Below are 22,126 nucleotides of genomic sequence, written 5' to 3'. Positions count from 1 at the left end.
TTTATACTCAAAAATATTTTATATATAGTGTAAGTCCTTAGTGAAATCTAGCCTTGTTGCTGCTTATAGCATTTCCCGTATTTCAGTACTCTTTAGTTTGTGCCCACTAGGTTTAATTGGTGGTGTTTTTTGGTTGAGTTGGTAAACAATAGTATAAGGGAAACTGGAATGAGTGCCCTCCAACTGTTTTTGTCATAGTTCTGGGATCTGGAAAATATGCTTGGATTATAAAGGAATTGCTTCATAGCAGAGGTTTCATTTCCCTTTATTCCCTTTTTCAGAGCATTCTGCTAAGTGATGAGTCCAGTGAGGCAGATTCTCAGAGTGAAGACAATGATGAAGAAGAAGAGGAAGAAGAACTCAATCTCAGCAGAGAAGAACTTCATAACATGTTGCGGCTGCACAAATACAAGAAACTTCACCAGAATAAGTATAGTAAAGACAAGGAGGTAAGAGTTTTTGGAGAAATCTCGGACCTTCATGCTGGATATTTACCCTCTGGTTTATATTCATTGATAGTACATCATTTTAACTTGATATTCAGATGGTGGTGGTCATTGTTCTAAAAACAGCTTTATTGAAATATATTTCACATACCAAAAAGATTCAGCCTCTTAAAGTGCACAATTTGGTGGTTGTTGGTGTATTCATAGAGTTGTGTAACTATCATCACTATCTATTCCAGAACATTTTCTCACCCCGAAAAGAAACCCCACTCCCCTTAGTGGTTGCGCCTCATTCTCTCCATTCTCCTCAGCCCCAGACAGCCACCAGTCCACTATTTGTCTCTATAAATGTGCCTGTTCTAGGAAATGTCATACAAATGGAACAACATGTCATACAAACGGAACAGTGGCTTCTCTCACTTAGCATAATGTTTTCAAGGTTCATTTATATTGTAGCATGCATCAGAACTTCATTTGTGTTTTGTATTGCCAAATAGTATTTCATTGTGTTGGCACACCACATTTTATTTATCCGTGCATCAGTTAATGGACTAATTGGATTTGTTTCTACTCTTTGGCTATGAATCATAGCTATGAATAGTGAGTTATTTCCACTTTTTGGCTATTATAAATAATGCTGTCATGAAGATTCGTGTACAAGTTTTTGGTGTGGATGTATATTTTCATTTCTCTTGGGTATATACCTTGGAGAGGAGTTGCTGGGTCACGTGGTAACTCTATGCTTACCCTTTTGAGGAGTTACCTGACTGTTTTCCAAAGCAGCTGCACTATTTTAAATTCTAGTGGTTACTTTTTAATGCAGTTGCTCTTTGGAAGTGTTCCTATCTTGGAAAAACTCCCTTTCTTCACATAATAACCTTAGATTGATGATAGTTTTAAGTGGCAACTGTTTGAACACTGTTACGAAAACCATCTGATTTTTGTCAGAAGTGTGGCACTTCGGGGGGCCGGCCTGGTGGCGCAAGCGGTTAAGTGTGCGCGCTCCGCTGCAGCGGCCCGGGGTTCGCCGGTTCGGATCCCGGGCGCACACCAACGCACCGCTTGGCAAGCCATGCTGTGGCGGCGTCCCGTATGAAGTGGAAGAAGATGGGCATGGATGTTAGCCCAAGGCCAGTCTTCCTCAGCAAAAAAAAAAAAAAAGGAGGATTGGCACATGGTAGCACAGGGTTGATCTTCCTCACAAAAAAAAAAAAAGAAGTGTGGCACCTTTGTGCATAATGAGCAATAGTATATTTGAAGACCTAAAAATTTTCCAGCAATTAGTTAAGGTCCAAAGTTAGTTCAGAAAGCTTTGAATAATATACTGAAGGTTATAAACCTGTAGAAGTGATACATTGTAAGATACCCACCTGTTTTGATTTAGACATGGAGTTCCTTATTAAAGTACAGTGCTAAGTCACTTGGTGCTCAAAATATTTAGTCTTTTTTAAAAAATTATTTTATTGAGGTCATATTCGTTTATAGCATTGTGTAATTTCAGGTGTACATTATTATGTATCAGTTTCTGTATAGTCTGCACTGTGCTCACCACCAATAGTCTAGTTTTTATCCATCACAATATGTATGTACCCCTCTACTCCTGTCACCCACCATCCCACCCCATCCCCACTGATAACCACTAATCTGTTCTCTTTATCCGTGTGTTTATCTTCCACATATGAGTGAACTCATACAGTGTTAGTCTTTCTCCATCTGGCTTATTTCGCTTAACATAATACCCTCAAGGTCCATCCATGTTGTTGCAAATGGGACGATTTTGTCTTTTTTAGGGCTGAGTAGTATTCCATTGTTCTTTATCCATTTATCCGTTGATGAGCACTTGGGTTGCTTCCACATCTTGGCTATTGTGAATAATGCTGCAGTGAACATTAGGGTACATAGATCTCTTTGTATTGTTGATTTCAAGTTCTTTGGATAAATACCCAGTAGTAGGGTAGCTGGATCATATGGTATTTCTATTTTTAATTTTTTGAGAAATATCCATACTGTTTTCCTTAGTAGCTATACCAGTTTGCATTCCCACCAGCACTGTATGAGGGTTCCCTTTTCTCTACATCCTCTCCAACGTTTGTTATTTTTTGTCTTGTTAATTGTAGCCATTCTGACAGGTATAAGGTGATATCATTGTAGTTTTGATTTGCATTTCCCTAATAATTAGTGGTGTTGAACATCTCTTCATGTGCCTGTTGGCCATCTGTATGTCTTCTTTGGAAAAATGTCTGTTGATATCCTCTGCCCATTTTTTGATTGGGTTGTTTGTTTTGTTGTTGTTGAGTTGTATGAGTTCTTTATATATTTTGGAAATTAACCCCTTGTCATATATATGATTGGCAAATATTTTCTCCCAGTTGGTGGGTTGTCTTTTTATTTTGCTCGTGGTTTCCTTTGCCTTGCAGAAGCTTTTTAGTCTGATGTAGTCCTATTTGTTAATTTTTTCTTTTGTTTCTCTTGCATGAGTAGATATGGTATTCGAAAAGATGCTATTAAGACCAATGTCAAAGACTGTACTGCCTACATTTTCTTCTAGGAGTTTTATGGTTTCAGGTCTTGCATTCAAATCTTTAATCCATTTTGAGTTAATTTTTGTGTATGGTGTAATACTTTCATTCTTTTGCATGTGGCTGTCCAGTTTTCCCAGCACCATTTATTGAAGAGACTTTCCTTTTTCCATTGTATGTTCTTGGCTCTTTTGTTGAAGATTAGCTGTCCGTAGGTATTTGGTTTTATTTCTGGACTTTCAATTCTTATTCCATTGATCTGTGTGTCTCTTTTTGTGCCAGTACCTTGCTGTTTTGATTTTGATAGCTTTCTAGTATATATATATATATATTTTTTTTATTGATGTTTTAATAGTTTATAACATTGTGAAATTTTGGGTTGTACATTTTTGTTTGTCCATCACCATATATATGTCTCCCTTCACCCCTTGTGCCCACCCCCTACCCCCATTGCCCCTGGTAACCACAATACAGTTTTCTCTGTGCATGTGTTGGTTTATATTCCACACATGAGTGAGATCATACAGTGTTTGTCTTTCTCTTTCTGGCTTATTTCGCTTAACATAATACCCTCCAGGCCCATCCATGTTGTTGCAAATGGGACGATTTTGTCTTTTTTTATGGCTGAGTAGTATTCCATTGTATATATACACCACATCTTCTTTATCCATTCATCAGTCGAGGGACACTTAGGTTGCTTCCACTTCTTGGCTATAATGAATAATGCTGCAATGAACATAGGGGTGTATAAGCCTCTTTGGATTGTTGATTTCAGGTTCGTTGGCTAGATTCCCAGTAAGGGGATAGCTGTATCATAGGGTATTTCTATTTTTAATTCTTTGAGGAATCTCCATACTGTTTTCCATAGAGGCTGCACCAGTTTGCATTCCCACCAGCTGTGTATGGGGGTTCCTGTTTCTCCACATCCTCTCCAACATTTGTTGTTTTTTGTCTTGGTGATTATAGCCATTCTAACGGGCATGAGGTGATATCTTAGTGTTGTTTTGATTTGCATTTCCCTGATTATCAGTGATGTTGAATATCTTTTCATGTGCCTATTGGCCATCTGTATATCTTCTTTGGAGAAGTGTCGGTTCATTTCCTCTGCCCATTTTTTGATCGGGTTGTTTGTTTTTTTGTTGTTCAGTTGTGTGAGTTATTAGATTAACTCCTTGTCAGATATATGTTTTGCAAATATTCTCTCCCAGCTCGTGGGTTGTCTGTTCATCTTGATTCTGGTTTTGTTTGTCTTGTAGAAGCTCTTTAATCTGATGAAGTCCCACTTGCTTATTGTTTCTTTAGTTTCCCTAGTCTGGGTAGGCATGGCATCTGAAAAGATTCCTTTATGACCAATGTCAAATAGTGTGTTGCCTTTCCATGTTGCCTTTCCATGTTGGTCTTCTATCCTAGTTTCAGTCCTTGGACAACTCATTTGGCTATAATCCAGGAGAGAGATTCGACAGTGGACTACATAATTTTAATTTGTATTCATATTTATTCATTAGTAATAAGTGAGACAAAATTAATGTGAGCTGTGGAGGTCAATTTAAATGAAATGTTTGAAAGGATTACTCCCTGGACAGAAAAAGAGATTATTCATGTGTTAGAATTCTAGCAGTATAGACACTATCCATAATATTGTCAGACTCTCTTAATGGGAGATGAACAGAGAAAAGACTTGAAAGATGGGAGAATTGGGATGGCTGGTGATTATTTGAACCAAATATAAGACTATAAGCCAGAATAGCAGGCATCAGAAACCTTAGTAAATCTGAGGGCTTATTGGTAATAGAAATATGGTTTATTTCTTGTTGATGAATTCCAAGAGGAGACCTTTGTACAATGAAGTACATCTTTCAAATATATGTCAGGACTAAGTGAATATTCTGGTGGAGATTCAGAAGCATGAAGGGTTTTCCTTTCTTAACTTATTTCCAGCAGCTTATAGCCAATGAACCTATTTTGTTTTGATGTTAGGGAAATAATTCACTTGGAGTACTAAATCTTTATTGGTCTCTTTGTGGGAAGAATACCATATTTGGGAGCTATGGTGTTTCTTTGGCTCAACTTTCTATAGTAAAGATGATTTGAAGGCTGTGCTGTAGAACACAGACAGGCCATTCTAAGCATCACTGTCTTTGCCTGCTTCAGTTGCAGCAATACCATTACTACAGTGCAGGCCTGCTTTCCACATATGACCCTTTCTATGAGCAACAACGGCACCTACTTGGACCCAAAAAAAAGAAATTCAAGGAGGAAAAGAAGCTCAAAGGTGAGCATATTGACCTGTCTTCCACAATTAACTCATTCTTAATTTCAGGATTGTATTTGGCCTCCTGGTGCATTTGGACTTTACACATAATCCATGTAATAGAAATTTGCTTTATCTGAAAAACCATAGTCTCCTCTAATTAGTAGTAAGTATTATTAACCTCATTTCGTATGTGGTTTATGGTGTTTTCTAGAATTATAAAGACATAAGAACACAGATTCCCAGCCAAAGGTTTAAGCCAATTAATTCATTCCTTTTTTTCTTGTACATACTCTCCAAAAGTTGAAAATGTTCTGGGAGAGGAAGAAGTTGATTATGCACAGGGAAGTATGGAGAGTGACCTAACGTGTTTGGAATAAGTTATAATTGTTGTCGTCTGTGTTGATTTAAAATAGATCACCTCCTGATGATGTTCTGTAGTGTTTGTTTGCAAGTTTTCCAGGACATGTCCTTTCCTCTCTTACTGAGCTCTAAGCAGCTGGAAATCAGGAAGGAAATAGGAACGGAAAGTTTTAAACTATCTGTACAAGGCAGATTTTATTCCCCTGAGGGTATGAACTCTACTCAGACTCTTCAGTCTTCTTGCCCTCTTTCTCCCATATTCTCCTTGTTTGTCTCTGTATTTTCTCCTTCTCCACACCATCCCTCTCAAATTAGGTTTTTGTTCCATGTATGATTTTCTCTTCATAGGTCTTAGTGTCATATCAGTTAATGCATTTTTTTCTTTCTCTGTTATTTCTCTTTAGTCACCTTGACTTGCCACCAAGTAGAAATGTTTCCTTCCTTTTGACCATTACTTGAATCCATGATACTTCATAAACCTCCTTTCCTGTTGTTGGGTTCAAAAGAAATTCAGTTCTTAGGTTTTATTCTCTGTTTCTCTTTCATGAAAAAGAGAGTGTGTTCTTTTCCAAGGCAGTGAGATCTTCCTCTTGGACTATTCCTGGGTCTAAATAGATAAAGGGATAAACATTGCCAGCCTCAGGTGGAGTGAGGAAAGAACCTTGAATTTTCTTAAAGTGATGAGGTTATTTTTGTGGCTGTCTCCTGTGGAAGGGAAGAAATAGAACCTTCTGAGAGTCTGTTTCCTTTACAGCTAAATTGAAAAAAGTGAAGAAAAAAAGGCGAAGGGATGAAGAACTTTCCTCCGAAGAATCCCCTCGTCGCCACCACCACCAGACCAAAGTCTTTGCCAAGTTCTCTCATGATGCACCTCCTCCTGGCACCAAGAAGAAGCACTTATCCATTGAGCAGCTTAATGCTCGTCGCAGGAAAGTATGGCTTAGCATTGTGAAAAAGGAACTACCAAAGGTAAGCAAGTGCCTCCAGTATAGGAGATGGCAAGAATGTTTCCTCTCCCTGCCCTCTAAAGAGGAGCTGTGAGAGCTAGGTACCTTCACAGAGTTCAGAAAGGAGACTCATTTATTGGAATTAAGAGAATGGTAGTTAATAACTATTGTTGGAATAACTGAATAGTACTCTCTTCAGTTAACTATTTTTCTGGATTTTGATCAGAATTCACAAGACAGTTAATTGTTGTGTGATGCTTCTTGGCCAAAAAAATGGAAGAAAACCTTTTTGAGGAAGGAACATACTTTTCTTACCTACAACAATAGAGATTTGAAGCAAATTGATAGGTGATAATGGAAGAAATTAAAATGGTGGAGATATGTTTCTTAGAGAATTTATAAATATTTGGATGTTATGAATAAGTGCAGGCATTAGAAGAAAACATGAATGGTTCAAGAGAAACATGTATAAGCATTCTTTTTGCTCTTTTAATTTGTTTGGTTTTGATAACATTTTATTTTGATATAATTTCAAACTTAAAAGTTGCAGGAATAGTGCAAGAAATATCCATATACTGTTTACTCAGATTCACCAGTTGTTTGCATTTTACCTGGTTAATTGCCTGATTATAAATTCAGCGCAATTCTAATAGAAATATGAACAGGATATTTTATGAATTTAGAAAAGTTGATACTCAACTCTATGGAAAAAGTCAATAATCAAAAATTGATAAGGAAACACTGAAAAAGCCTCACCATACTATATTTCTACTATAAAACCTCTGTAATTAAAACATTGTCATACTGGCACATGAATAGGCAAATAGACCCACAGAATATACTATGGAATTTTTAATAAATGGTGCTGGGACAACTGGGTAGCCATTTGGAAAAAGAAAATTAGATCTGTACCTCACCATATACTCCGAATGGATTAGAGATCTCAAGGTAAAAAATGAAACCATAGGAATACTAGAAGAAAATGATTGCATTCCTAATTAACCTTTGAGTAGGAAAAGACTTTCTATGACCCAACATCCAGAGGCAATAAAAAAAAAATAGTGATAAATCTAACCATATAAAAGTAAATTTTTGCGTGACAAAAGACAGCTGACGAATTGGGAGAAATTATTTACATTGTATATCACAGTCAAAGGGCTATTATCTCTAATATGTAAAGAACTGTTAAAAATTGTGAGACGGGGCGGGCCTGGTGGCGCAAGCAGTGCGCGCGCTCCACTGCAGTGGCCCGGAGTTTGCCAGTTCGGATCCTGAGCACACACCGATGCAGCGCTTGTTAAGCCATGCCGTGGCGGCGTCCCATATAAAGTAGAGGAAGATGGGCACGGATGTTAGCTCAGGGTTGGTCTTCCTCACCAATAAATAAATAAATAAATAAATATAAGTAAATAAATAAAAATATTTACTAAAAAAAAAAAATTATGAGGACCACAAATTCAATAGACAAATGAAAATTACATGAATAGACAATACCCAAGGAAAGATATAAAGATGGCCCTCAAACATATTTAAAGAGTTCATCTGTCATATTTGAGTAATACAAATCAAAATAACACCTAGACACCATTTGTCACCCGTCACAACTGGCAAAAATTTTAAAATATGACAACACATTCTGTTAAGGAGGCTGTGGGGAAACAGGCACTCTCATACGTTGCTGCTAGGAATGCAAGTTAGAGAGAACTGTGCTAGAGGGAAAGTTGGCAGCATCTAATAATAATCTACATACACATTTACCTTTCAAACTGGCACTCCCACTTCTAGGAATCTACCTAGATGATCAAAGTAAACATCACTAGTAATAGAAATTTTGACATCATGAACTCCTTGATGTGATGCACTGTGAAGAATGTAGCATTTCTGTGGTATTCTTGCCAAAATGCGTAATGTCATTCCAACCATCAGAAAACCACAAATTTTGGACATTTTACAGAATAACTGGTTGGTGCTTTTCAAAAGTGTCAAGGACATGAAAGAGAAAGATTGAGGAAATGTTACATACGGAAAGAGACTAAGGGGAAAAGCAACTAAATGCAAGGTGGGATCTTGTATAGGGTTGTGGAACAGTAAAACAGTATTAGCAGAAAAATTGTGGACATTCAAATAAGACCTGTAGTTTAGTTAATAATATTTTACCAGTTTTAATTTCCTTTCTTAATAGTTATACTTTAGTTGTATAAGATGCTAAAATTAGGGAAAGAATGGGGAGGGATGTAAAGGAACTCTGTACCATTTTTTGCAACTTTTCTGTAAGTCGAAAATTAGTTCAAAACAAAGTTTTTAAACATATATGGCAAGAATAACGCAAGGAATACCATGTATCCTTTATTCATATTTAGTAATTGTTTGCCTCGCCTCATTTGCTTTTGTTATATAAATGCATACCTTTTTTCTTGCTCATTTTGAGGGTTAGTTTGAGACTTCGTGCTAAACTTACTCCTAATAACGCAATGTGTATTTCCTAAGAAAAAGGACGTCTAGGGCGGGCCCGGTGGCGCAAGCGGTTAAGTGCGCGAGCTCCGCTGCGGCAGCCCGGGGTTCGCCGGTTCAGATCCCGGGCACGCACCGACGTACTGCTTGGCAAGCCATGCTGTGGTGGCTCCCATATAAAGTGGAGGAGGATGGGCGCAGATGTTAGCCCAGGGCCAGTCTTCCTCAGGAAAAAAAGAGGAAGATTGGCAGATGTTAGCACAGGGCTGATCTCCTTACACAAAAAAAATAAAATAAAAAAAGTCAAAGGACGTCTTCTCACATGTAACCATAGTGCAGTTATAAAAATTATTATCTGATCCCCAGACCATATTCAGATTTTATCAGTTGTCTCAATAATGTCCTTTATAGCATGTTTTTATTTTCCTGATTTAATCTAGGATCCAATCTAGGACTACATGTTACATTTAGTTGTCACGTCTCTTTAATCTCTTTTAATCTGAAACAATTCCTCTGTCTTCATCTTACATGACACTGTTATTTTCATGAAGAGTATAGGCATGTTGTTTTGTAGAATGTTTCTGAATTTGGGTTTGTATGATGTTTCCTCATGATTAGATTTGGGTTATGGTTTTTGGGCAGGATTACCAGAGGGATGATGTGTCCTTCTTGGTATATCACAGCAGGAGGCACATGACACATCTGTCCCATTATTGATGATATTAGCTTTGATCCCTTGGTATGGGGGTGCTTCTCTACTGTACAATTACTGTTTTTTCCCTGCGTAGCAATTAATAAGTCTTTCTGGAGAGGGAGTTTATATATGAGCATTATTGATGGGAAAAGTTATGGGAAAACCTGCTTTGTATCTGGTGAAGAGGCTTCAGATGATGCCCTTCTAATGATAAGGAATTCAATGGGAGTATTTGAGATTCTTGTCTTTAAAGTGGCAGTAGCTGCTTAAGAATTAGTAAGAGAAAGTGTTTGAAAAAGGCCTAAAAATTCCCTTAAGCAGACCAGTCTGAGGTGGGAATATTATAGAAATGGCTTCCAGGCCCTCTATGTAACTTTGAACCCATTGTATCTTCAGTATCGGAGGGAGAGCTCTGTAACAGGCAGAGAGCCACTCAGCTCTGCCTCTTCTTGTGTCTTCTCCCGCATCAAATGGGCCATCGTGGGAAATCAGGTTTCTTTATTAAGGTTTTTTTTTTTTACACTGAAGTGGAAGACATAATAAGCAGCTTGAGACTGGGTTGTGGGCTGCTGAGTCATCTTGTGTTAGATCTGCCGTGGAATTTTTTGTTGGAGAAGATGAGGTTTAAATGATGGCAGAAATTGAATAATAATGGCAGCAGGTTTGCCGTGGCTGGAGGTGGGGCAAGAATCACGAAGGTGGGAGGCTAGTTTACCTGTCTCCTAACAGTTTCTGTATCTGAGTGTCCCGCTATCTCAGCTTGTTTGCAGATCAGCCCTGGAAAGCAGTATACTTTAATCAGGGGGGTGCTAGGCTTAGGGTATGTTGTTACGTTTTGCTAGTCCTCCTCAATCCTTAAATATAATTCAAATTCTTTCCAAAAGTATATACAAGACTATTTAAGGCAGCCACAGCATTAGCTTATTCTTCTTAATGCTGCTTTAGTAGTTTTATGTGTGGTTCTGAGTTGGTACATTTGGATGACCTTTGGAAGTAAGGTGTTTTGAATATGCTTGGCTTGATGTTTTATTTTTTAACCCTTGAGGAGTTGAATAAAAGACTGTGTCTACACAAACTTATTTCAAAACCAAATCCTAAATAAAATACTGTTTTTAAATATTTTAGGCCAACAAGCAGAAAGCTTCAGCTCGTAACCTGTTTCTCACCAATAGCCGAAAGGTAAAACTGTAGTTTTATATTTCCCGTTTTATATTTTGCTAGAAGATGTTCTTGTTCTTTGGATGCATGCTTACTGCTCTTGTCTCTTGTGACCTGTTGGTAATGAATCTCATAGTACCTAAGAGAGTTTCTAAATGTTCTCAATCTATTTTATAAATAAAATTGTTCTTCCTCACATTTCTGGTATTTGAACCTTTTTGGATAAGACCATAGTCCACTCTAATTCCTTGGGCAGATCATGGATCTTTCTGTGCTCAGTCTTTTCATCTAAGAAATGATAATATTAATACTTTCCCTTAGAGGGAGGTAATACAACGTCCTTTGAGAGTTGTAAGGATCAGATGAGGTAATGTTACTAGTTGTGTTACCCGACTAGTCACTCATCGTTGGTTTCCTCATCTATGAAATGAGGATGATGGTAATACCAACTTCATAGGGTTTTTGTGAAGAATAAATTAGTTTAATATGTGCTAAGCTTAGAAGGGGGCCAGCATATAATAAGCATTGATAGCTATTGTTATTAATGAGTGTGATAACATTTTGTCACTTCCCAGCACATCTCGGGTCATTGTACTGTTTTTTCCATCTTCAAAGGCAATATGTCTATAGATTTTTCATCCCTGATATTACCTTAGGGTCTGGGACTAAGTGACTAAGTGACAGTACTGTAGAGGGACATTAATCAGATTGGGGGAGGGAGAAACGTGGCCATAGGAGGACTGTGTGCGCTGAACAGATTGAGAAATGCTGTGGTTTAGAGCCCAGGCAGAACTGGCCATGGTGTTGGATCCTCCTCCACTGTAATAACATTATTGTCATCTGTAGCTCGCCCACCAGTGCATGAAGGAGGTGCGTCGAGCTGCCTTACAGGCCCAGAAGAACTGTAAAGAGACCTTGCCTCGGGCCCGCCGCCTCACCAAGGAGATGCTTCTGTACTGGAAGAAGTATGAGAAGGTGGAGAAGGAACACCGCAAACGTGCAGAAAAGGAAGCCTTGGAACAGCGGAAGTTGGATGAGGAAATGCGGGAGGTACGGCAATAGCATAAAATTTTGAAAACCCTAATTGCTGTAGCCATATCAAGAGATTGGTTTGCACTTCATAGATTATTAGTCTAACCAATTAAATCATTGAAAAAATGTTTTAAGACATAACTTTGAGGATAGTGATTTTAGTTCAGTAAACCAGTTCTGTTTTTTTTTTGTTTTTTTTGTGAGAGGGATCAGCCCTGAGCTAACATCCATGCTAATCCTCCTCTTTTTGCTGAGGAAGACCGGCTCTGAGCTAACATCTATTGCCAATCCTCCTCCTTTTTTTCTTCCCCAAAGCTGCAGTAGATAGTTGTATGTCATAGTTGCACATGCTTCTAGTTGCTGTATGTGGGATGCGGCCTCAGCATGGCCGGAGAAGCGGTGCGTTGGTGCGCGCCCGGGATCCGAACCCGGGCCACCAGTAGCGTAGCGCGCGCACTTAACCGCTAAGCCACGGGGCCGGCCCCCAGTTCTGTTTTTATTCCTTCAGTAAGGCCCTCTCCCTGGCCTTCGCCTCTCTTCTTCTTTTCTAATTTTTTCTATTCTTTGCAGCCTTATTTCTCTATATATTTCTGGAGGTCAAAAAAAAGAAAGAAAAGGAATGAATGAAAGAAAAAGAAAATTTACAGCTTATCTTGGCTTGGTTCCAGGTGCTGGCTGCAGTTTCAGTTTGTTGGAAGATCAGGGCTGGTTGCCAAATTTAGAGCCAGATAGAGACAATGGACAACTATCCCAGTTTTCTCTGACCCATCCCTCACCTACTTTGCTGTTTTGGCTTGTAGCCAGTACTCTTGCTAAGCCTGATGTCAGCTGATGTAGGCTGAGTATATTGTTCAGGGAAGCAGGAAGAGAGAATAAGAGGACTAAGTCATTGTGTTGCCATTGGTAAACCAGTTGGGATGAGTGGAAGGAAAGTTGAGGTCCAGAGAAAGAAGGAAGTCTAAGAATTAGATTATGTTGTCTTTCAGGTATAGGTCAAAGCAGAGCTGTGGAGCCTCTTCTGAGCTCTTGATCTTCCCTCCTTAGAATTCATGCCTTTGGGGATTAATATGGATTTTGCCCCATTCTCTTGTATCTTTGTATCTTTACATGCAAGATAAACATATTATTGAGTAGTAAAAGTTGATGCTATTGGGAGTGCTTACTGAGTTTAGAGGCATTTGAGAGTTAGTCACAGATCTTGAAGTTTTGTAAGTGGCTTGGTTTATGGTCTGAGTTTGTGAGACCTTCTCTCAATTATGTTGATAGCTAACTGATGAGAATTTCATCATGGTTATGTTGACTTATATGTCTTTTTCTCTGAAATTTTGAAATGAAGCTATTTTTGATGAATATTTATTATTCCCTTAATTTACCTTGTTTATTTATTGATTGATTGCGGGGAAGATCAGCCCTGAGCTAACATCCTTGCCAGTCCTCCTCTTTTTGCTGGGGAAGACTGACCCTGAGCTAACATCCATGCCAGTCCTCCTCTTTTTGCTGGGGAAGACTGGCCCTGAGCTAACATCCATGCCGATCTTCCTCCACTTTATGTGGGACGCCGCCGCAGCATGGCCTGAGAAGTGGTGCGTCAGTGTGCCCCTGGGATCTGAACCCAGGCCGCCAGCAGTGGAGCGCGCACACTTAACTGCTATGCCATGGGGCTGGCCCCTACCTTGTTTAAACATGTAGTAGTTTACTTCTTTAAGGTGAAAGGAGATGTTACTCTTTTTTATTTTAGTTTAGAAAGGTTTACTTTAACAGTCTTTTAGCTTTGGAACATGAGTATCCATGTCCATTATGAAAACTCAATTTTCTCTTAAATTCTCTTTCAGATTTTCTTCTAATTTAAATCTAACTCAAGTGCTATAAAACCTTAAAGAGTGAATGTAGTTTTGGGGCCGGCCCCGTAGCTTAGCGGTTAAGTGTGCGCGCTCTGCTACTGGCGGCCCGGGTTCGGATCCCGGGTGCGCACCGACACACTGCTTCTCCGGCCATGCTGAGGCTGTGTCCCACATACAGCAACTAGAAGGATGCGCAACTATGGCATATAACTATGTACTGGGGCTTTGGGGGGAAAAAAAAAAAAGGAGGAGGATTGGCAATAGATGTTAGCTCAGAGCTGGTCTTCCTCAGCCAAAAAAAGAGGAGGATTAGCATGGATGTTAGCTCAGGGCTGATCTTCCTCACAAAAAAATAAATAAATAAAAGAAGAGCTTTTAAAGAAAAAAGAAAAAAAGTGGATGTAGTTTTATGTAGTATACTTTGAGACTTGTGTCTTTTCGTGGCCGTGTTCCTTGTTTTATTGTTGTTTTTCTTTGGGGGAGGTGGCTCAAGGATAAATCAAGTATATTCATATGAATTTTATTATAAAATAGTTAATGCAAAATAATAACTCTTTAATTTGGTATTTATTAAGCGTGCTGTATTCCATATAATTTGGTCTTTTGGATTATTTTTTCGTTTTACTATTTATCTTGAAGAATGATTGTATTTATTGACACAATGATTATTTTCCTTGCCAGGTTATTTTAGAGGCACTTTGAATTTAACTTTCTAACATTTAAAAAAAAAAAGTATGTGTTTGTGTGTATATTTGGTCTGTATTCATATTTTGTAGTTATCATTATCACAGATGGATTATAGGTTGTTTGGGGGAGTGTTTTCTTCCTTTGGTTGGCTTCTTGTTCTCAGATACCTCCTATATTGACTTGCAGAATGATTTGTATCTCCTAGTCACTTATTTTGACTTTTGGTGATAGATAAAGAAGAGGTTTTTGACACGTTTACATTTTCAAAAGTAATAAAGCTATGCACATGTAGCTACTGCCCAGGTTATGAAATAAAACATGTTGTTTGAATTTAGTTGGTATCTCAGTGCCATTATAGAAAAGTAATACAATAAAGAAATAAGCATTTTATTTTATTTTATTTTTTAAAATTATTTATTTATTTATTTTTTTCCTCCAAAGCCCCAGTAGATAGTTGTATGTCGTAGTTGCACAGCCTTCTAGTTGCTGTATGTGGGACACACCTCAGCGTGGCCGGAGAAGCGATGTGTCAGTGCGCGCCTGGGAACCGAACCCGGGCCGCCAGCAGCAGAGCGCGCGCACTTAACCGCTAAGCCACGGGGCCGACCCATGAGAAATAAGCATTTTAGATAGAAGCCTAAAGGGGAAGAGATTTCATATTGTAAAGGAGAGCAAAACATAGATTATTATTAGACTAAAAGTGAAAGTTATTTGTTTTTTAGTACCACAGACTTGGTTATAATAAAATCATTCATTAGCAATTTTTACCTTTTTAAAGGTAAGGAATTTGTAAAGAAATTGTATGCAAACTATATATAGGTTTGGTGAATTCTGTTGACTACCTCTTGTATGTGATTGATGATTTGACTCTACTTTCACTTTCAACTTTTTCCCCTTCAGGCCAAGAGGCAACAGCGAAAACTGAACTTCCTAATCACCCAGACAGAATTGTATGCCCATTTCATGAGTCGCAAACGAGACATGGGTCATGATGGGATCCAGGAAGAAATCCTAAGGAAACTGGAAGACAGTTCTACCCAGAGACAAATTGACATTGGTGGAGGGGTGGTAGTTAACATCACACAGGAAGATTATGGTGAGTCCTGAATCAGGAGTTAGAGGAAACGAGTACCCTCCATTTTTTCATATCTAAGGTTATACACATTATTAGTTCTTGCAAATTTTGTCCTGATTGATAGGTAATATTGATGAGTAAAGGGGAATTTATTGTATTGAAGTAGGGAGAGTGTGACTGTTTCTATAAAACAAGCATATAAAATAACTTTTATTAAATAATTTGAAAAGTAAAGAGTGTGGTTGTATGATCTTGCAAGTCTGGGAATATTTTATATGTTTTGATTTGTTAGTAGAAGTAGAAGATGTTAATCAGAAGAATCCAGTGAACATGTCGCAGCAGAGAAAATTATATCACATAATAAGATTCTTGGTGGTGCAAGTGAAGCATGAGAAAGAGACTTTAGTTTTGGTATTTTTGTGATTACAGGGGAGGGGGGAATTGGGTGAAGTTTTGAGAGGAATTTCACAGAGAATAGTGATCAGAGTCATGTTGAGCTAAGAATACAAGAGAATGAGAGTGCTTCAGAGTATCTTGGAGGTTACACACGTCTCTATTTCTTCTTCTGGAATAGTTTCGCCCAGCATAAATATATCACAATTTTGAATCCTCATTGTCTTGCTTTTCCTGGTTTTGGCATTGCTTCCTGCAAGAAACCCAGGATTGGGAGACTGCAGCTCAGTCTCCTGGTGATTTTCATGAGCTAGCTTTTGCTTCTAGAGACCATGGCAGCCCTCTGCCTCCATTGCCACTTCCAGGTCTATCAAGTAATTTGAGCCTTTCTGCTCCCACACCCTCCATGAGCCTAGGGATAAGTAGAATGGGGGAGTCAGGGATCCATGTATGTTGGTGTGAATTGCATCTTTGAAGGAGATCAGTTAATGAGGTGTGATAATCTACAAGTTTTCCTTTTCAGATAGTAACCATTTCAAAGCCCAGGCCCTGAAGAATGCTGAAAACGCTTACCATATTCATCAAGCTCGGGTGAGTCTTAAAAATGAAAAGATAAACTATAATGGGCCCTGGAAATACCCCACAAACTTTTACTTGGGTAGTCTTCCTTTAGTCTTAACCATATTTTCAATTAAAAACATTGACGAATGTGTGTATGTGTGTGTTACTGTGTTGGGTGGTGGCTGTGTCTCTATTTACTTGAGAACAGTAGGCGTACTTGAGGAAAGGTAGAAAATGAGCGTTCACTTGTCTAAGCTTTAGGGGTTTTTGTCTAATTTTTTTGCCTTCCTAATTTTTTTGTCTTCCTGAGTAATCATGGGTAATACAGTATGAAATGCATCGTGGTTGTTTAGTGAAAAAGACTACACAAGTGCTTTTAAGAGAGCTATATTGTGCTTTAAGAAAACTGCTAAGTTAGTACCTTCTTTCATTTTAGTAATAACTTGCTTATTCATAATATAGTGATATATAATGAAATCAGAAAGAAACTGCAGTTACATTGAATTAAATAAAGAAAACAGTTTAATATATTGCATAGGAGCCCCTATGTAACTTTGACAGGATCTAAGTCAAGGATAGACATGAACTCGACCTTCTCCCCACCAACCCCAACCAGTCAAACAAATTTTATATCAAATCTTTAATAAATTCCTTGATGAAGCAAGTAATCATGTAATATGGCTTAGTGTCTGTCCATCAAAAACATATTCTTAATATAATTGTTAAATTAATTTTAAAATATTAGTAATATACTTTAATGTATTATGCTTTATATATAATATAGTACAGTCGTGTCACTTAACAATGGGGATACGTTCTGAGAAATTTGTTGTTAGGCAATTTTTGTTGTGCAAACATCATAGAGTGCACTTACACAGACCTAGATTATATAGCCTACTACACACCTAAGTACTAATCGTATGGGACCACTGTCGTATATGCAGTCCGCCCTTGGCTGAAACATCGTTATGCAGCACATGACTGTATATCAGATTATATTATTAGAAATTTTGTTCCAATTAGCACAAAATAGATCTGTTGTCATTATGAATTCTATTTGAATTTAATTTTTTTCTTCTTATATTTTTCTTCTAATATATTCTTATTTTCCAGACAAGGTCATTTGATGAAGATGCAAAAGAAAGTCGAGCAGCTGCCCTACGGGCAGCAAACAAGTTTGGCACTGGGTTTGGGGAGAGTTATAGCCTGGCAAACCCATCTATCCGGGCTGGTGAGGATATTCCACAGCCCACAATTTTTAACGGCAAATTAAAAGGTTATCAGCTGAAAGGCATGAATTGGTTGGCAAATCTCTATGAACAGGTGAATTTTAGAACTATATCCTGCCCACTGTCTTTTGTTATGTTTTCCTAAAGTCATTGGTTCATTATATTGTGAAATGAGCACAAGATATTGTTTTAGATTTCATCCCTTTTAAAAAGCTTTATCTTTGGTAAGAGTAAGAAAGATGTCTCTATATTTCTAACCTGGAGATTTTATTGGAGAACATTTGTATCATGTATATAGTTTGTCTTAGGGGGTCTTGGTAAACCTGATTGTTTTGCTTTTGTGCCTGGCTTAGATTAGCTGAAAAACTGGCTTTGGTCTGTTCATCTCATATACCATGATTCACAGTTATTACTGTAGAGTTGTCAAAAGGAATCATTGTAGCACTGGGTAATAGTGCTGAAGCTGGGTATCTCTAGTCACTTTTGTTTGAACAAGTTTAACATTTTGGTTAGTTCTTTTTGGCAGTAGATTGAACCCTGTGTGGTGGAATATGAGAGGTGTTGACCATGTGTATTTTTTTTTCCAGGGTATTAATGGCATTCTTGCAGATGAAATGGGCCTTGGTAAAACAGTACAGAGCATTGCTCTCCTGGCCCATCTGGCTGAGGTGGGTAGATGCAGTCTTTCCATCTTGCTCTCTCTGGATCCTAGGGTCATTTTCTATTGAGAATCAGCCATTGTCAAGCACTGTGCTAGGCTCTGTAGCATACCAAGACAGTAGGACTGGTTCTTTGCCTTCAAGGCCTTTTCAAGGTGACACAGTGTGGTGAAACATTTTGGTTTTCAAGAAGACTAGGACAATTTTTGAGCATGTGTTGTTTGAACCCCTGCCCCATTCCCCACCCGCTTCTGTTGAGAACCACCGATATAGTGGCAAAGACACTGTAGTTAGTTAGGTCAAAAGACCTGGGTTCACATCTCACCTCTGTGCTTACTAGCATTGTAAACTTGGGCAATTCACTTAACCTCTTTTGACCTGACTTCGCTTTAACTCTATGAGGTTTAGTTTCCACTTCTGCAAAGTGGGGATAGTATCTACGTTATAGGAATTTTGTGAGAATTAAGGGAGAAAATATGTGTGAAAGCATTTTGAAAACAAAAACTCTATAATAGTTAAATAATAGTAAAATTGTTTTGATCATCTAGTATAGGGAAAACAACACATACAAGTCAGTATAAGTGCTTTGTGAATGATATATATTAGGACCTAAAAGAGGTGAGGGGTGGGAGTAATTGCTTGGTATTTTTTTCTGAAGGTGTGTATGAGCAGCTTCCTTGCCTGTGTTATTATTAACATAGATACTATTATTGAGTGTGCAGATATGGGAGATAGACAGTTTTTCTTGTTACAATGAATTTTGTGGGCTGGCCCCGTGGCTTAGCGGTTAAGTGCACGCGCTCCGCTCGCTACTGGCGACCTGGGTTCGGATCCCGGGCGCGCACCGACGCACCGCTTCTCTGGCCATGCTGAGGCCGCGTCCAACATACAGCAACTAGAAGGACGTGCAACTATGATATACAACTATCTACTAGGGCTTTGGGGGAAAAAAAGGAGGAGGATTGGCAATAGATGTTAGCTCAGAGCCGGTCTTCCTCAGCAAAAAGAGGAGGATTAGCATGGATGTTAGCTCAGGGCTGATCTTCCTCACAAAAAAAAAAAAAAAAAGAATTTCCTATTCTTAAACTGCTTTTGTCATTAATTATAATTTTGAATTACGTATCTTCAGTTTTCCTGCAGTTGACTGACTCAGTTTTTCTGTTTCAGAGAGAAAACATTTGGGGACCTTTCTTAATAATTTCACCTGCTTCTACACTTAACAATTGGCACCAGGAGTTTACTAGATTTGTTCCTAAATTTAAGGTAAATATCAATCCAACAAAAAATTCCACTGCTCTTTAAAATAAACTTTGATTCTTCTTTTGCTACTTACTTATTTAATTGCTCACAATAGTTTTTAATTTCTTGCATTCTTTTCAAAATGCCTTGCATACATTCCCTATAAAAGTTACTGATGGGAGCAATAAGAGAGTATATTACATCCTTATATTTCATAAGTGAGATAGCCAAAGTCCAATTTGAGTGATTTACTGCATTGGCCACTTGAATTGATGCTCCTGGTCAAACTGCTGTAATAGTAAATATCTACCTTGCTGGTTTAATGTAGATTTTGGCAAATCATATCATCAGGGCGCATATCCTGTAATTTATGGCATTGTTGTCCCCCTGCAAATGTTCATAAATAATCCATTTTCTTGATATTCCAAAGCCAGATCTTTAGTCTTGGTCCAAATTATAATGTCTAAGGTAGATATTTTACCTTATAATGTGTAAGGTAGATGTGAAAGTTGATTTTAACTGATTCAGAGGAAAAGAACTGAGATTGAGGTGGGAAATGATCAGCAGGGAAGTATGTTATGTCAAGTTGAATATGACATGACAAGATTTAAACAGAGGTTTAATTATGGAAAGTTATTGAGATGCAAGAAAGAATGGGTAGGATTTATTATATTGTTTGCAAGTAAAAAGGGAGAAATGAGTTAAATATGTGTTCTGTCCCTAAAGGGCTATAATGATAATGAAGTTGCATGGTGAGGAGATTTTATGGAGATTATGTATCATGAGATATTGACATGATTTCTCTGATTTTGGGTCTCCATACTAATCATGGGTTCCATGCAATTTAAATCATGGGTTCCATGCAAATTTAAATTCCATATAATTTAATTGAAGTTCCATTCCAATGCAAATTCTATGCTTTCATGGGTTCCATACAATTCCATGGGATATGGTAGAGGTGGGAGGTTGGTGTTTTTCTGGCTTATGCTTTTTTTTTTTTTTTTTTTAAAGATTTTATTTATTCAGTTTTTTCCCCCCAAAGCCCCAGTAGATAGTTGTACGTCATAGGTTCACATCCTTCTAGTTGCTGTACGTGGGACTCGGCCTCGCGTTGGACGGAGAAGTGGTGCCTCGGGGCGCTCCCGGGATCCGAACCCGGGCCGCCAGCATCAGAGCGCGCGCACTTAACCGCTAAGCCACGGGGCCGGCCTGGCTTATGCTTTTTAAGCAATAGAAACATGTCTGGGATGTTCCACTTACGGCACCTTGGTGGCTGTGGCCCTAACTTTGTGTCTGAATTGTGGATTTATAAACAGTTGGCAAGGCATATTAGGTGTATAGCTTTTAACTTGGCTGACTCATTTTTAACTTTCTAAGGAGAAGATGAGATCATTCTCAAGCAATTTGTTGAATATTTTCTCTAATTTGTTGAATATTTTCTCTAGAGTTGCTTGCTATATGGAATATGGAGCTCCCCATCTTTTTCCTGCTTTGTTGTTGTTCAGTACATGTTGAACAATCAGGAAGTTGAAAAATTAAGTCTTAAAATTTTCCACTGAACCACTCAAGTTTTTAGTATTTCTTTCACTGGCTGATAGATGGCAATGTAGTACTATTTATGTCATTGATACCTCTCCTTTGACTTTATACCTCTGCCTGAAACTGAGCTTTTATTTGCATGTTGAGCATCCTTCTTTTGGATAATCTAGTGTAGGGGTCAGTAAAAGATGGCCTGGGGGCTGATTCTGCTTCCTACTTGTTTGTCCCAGTTTTTTTTTAATTGTGGTAAAATACATATAACATAAAACATACCAAATTTAAAGTGTACAATTCAGTAGCATTATGTACATTTACAACGTGGTGCAATCGTCAGTGCTATCTGGTTACAGAATTTTTTCATCATCCCAAACAGAAACCTACTCCCCATTAAGCAGTCACTCTCTTTCCCTCCAGCCCCTGGCTACCACAAATCTGCTTTCTGTCCCTGTGGATTTGCTTATTCTGGATATTTCACATAACTGGAATCATACAGTAATGTGGCCTTTTGTGTCTGGTGTCTTCTTTTCGCTTAGCATAATATTTTCAAGGTTCATCCATGTTGTAGCATATATCAGCAGTTCATTCCTTTTTATGACTGAATAATATTTCATTATCTGAATATACCATATTTTGTTTTTCATTCATCCGTTGATGGATATTTGGGTTGTTTCCACCTTTTGGCTATTATTAATAGTATTGCTATGAACATACGTGTACAGGTTTTTGTTTGAACACGTTTTCAGTTCTTTTGGGTATATACCTAGGAGTGGAATTGCTAAGTCATTCTATATTTAACTTATTGAGGAATCTGCCACCTGTATTTTTGTGCAGCTTGTGAGTTAATAATTTTTACGTTTTTAAATTGCTGATTAAAAAAGAATAATATTTTGTAACAAATGATATATGAAATGTAAATACATATGTATTAGAACACAGCCACACTCTTCTGTTTATGTATTATTGATGGCTGCATTCTTACTACCACAGCAGAGTTGAGGAGTTGTAACAGAGACTGTGTGGCCTGCAAAGCCCCAAATATTTA

The 22,126-nt window shown here is 38.1% G+C and overlaps 1 protein-coding gene across 6 annotated transcripts in view; it reads left to right on the top strand.

The window, feature by feature from the left end:
- The window catches only part of INO80 (INO80 complex ATPase subunit), a 118,687-nt gene that overhangs the window by 29,512 nt on the left and 67,049 nt on the right, over positions 1–22,126 (top strand). For all 6 annotated transcript variants that reach the window (XM_087425353.1, XM_014780579.2, XM_004421434.3 and 3 more), the window contains 10 exons: positions 282–449; positions 5,117–5,237; positions 6,334–6,548; positions 10,797–10,850; positions 11,676–11,879; positions 15,290–15,485; positions 16,381–16,448; positions 17,532–17,741; positions 18,235–18,315; positions 19,474–19,569. In XM_087425353.1, the coding sequence (XP_087281479.1) occupies positions 282–449; positions 5,117–5,237; positions 6,334–6,548; positions 10,797–10,850; positions 11,676–11,879; positions 15,290–15,485; positions 16,381–16,448; positions 17,532–17,741; positions 18,235–18,315; positions 19,474–19,569 (1,413 nt within the window). The remainder of the gene's footprint in view (positions 1–281; positions 450–5,116; positions 5,238–6,333; positions 6,549–10,796; positions 10,851–11,675; positions 11,880–15,289; positions 15,486–16,380; positions 16,449–17,531; positions 17,742–18,234; positions 18,316–19,473; positions 19,570–22,126) is intronic.

The sequence above is a fragment of the Ceratotherium simum genome, chromosome 3 (assembly GCF_057802395.1).
Source record: "Ceratotherium simum simum isolate JZ-2026a chromosome 3, ASM5780239v1, whole genome shotgun sequence".
Taxonomy (NCBI): domain Eukaryota; kingdom Metazoa; phylum Chordata; class Mammalia; order Perissodactyla; family Rhinocerotidae; genus Ceratotherium; species Ceratotherium simum.
The sequence above is the reverse complement of the archived record's forward strand: the minus strand, read 5'-3'. Positions and strand labels throughout refer to the sequence as shown.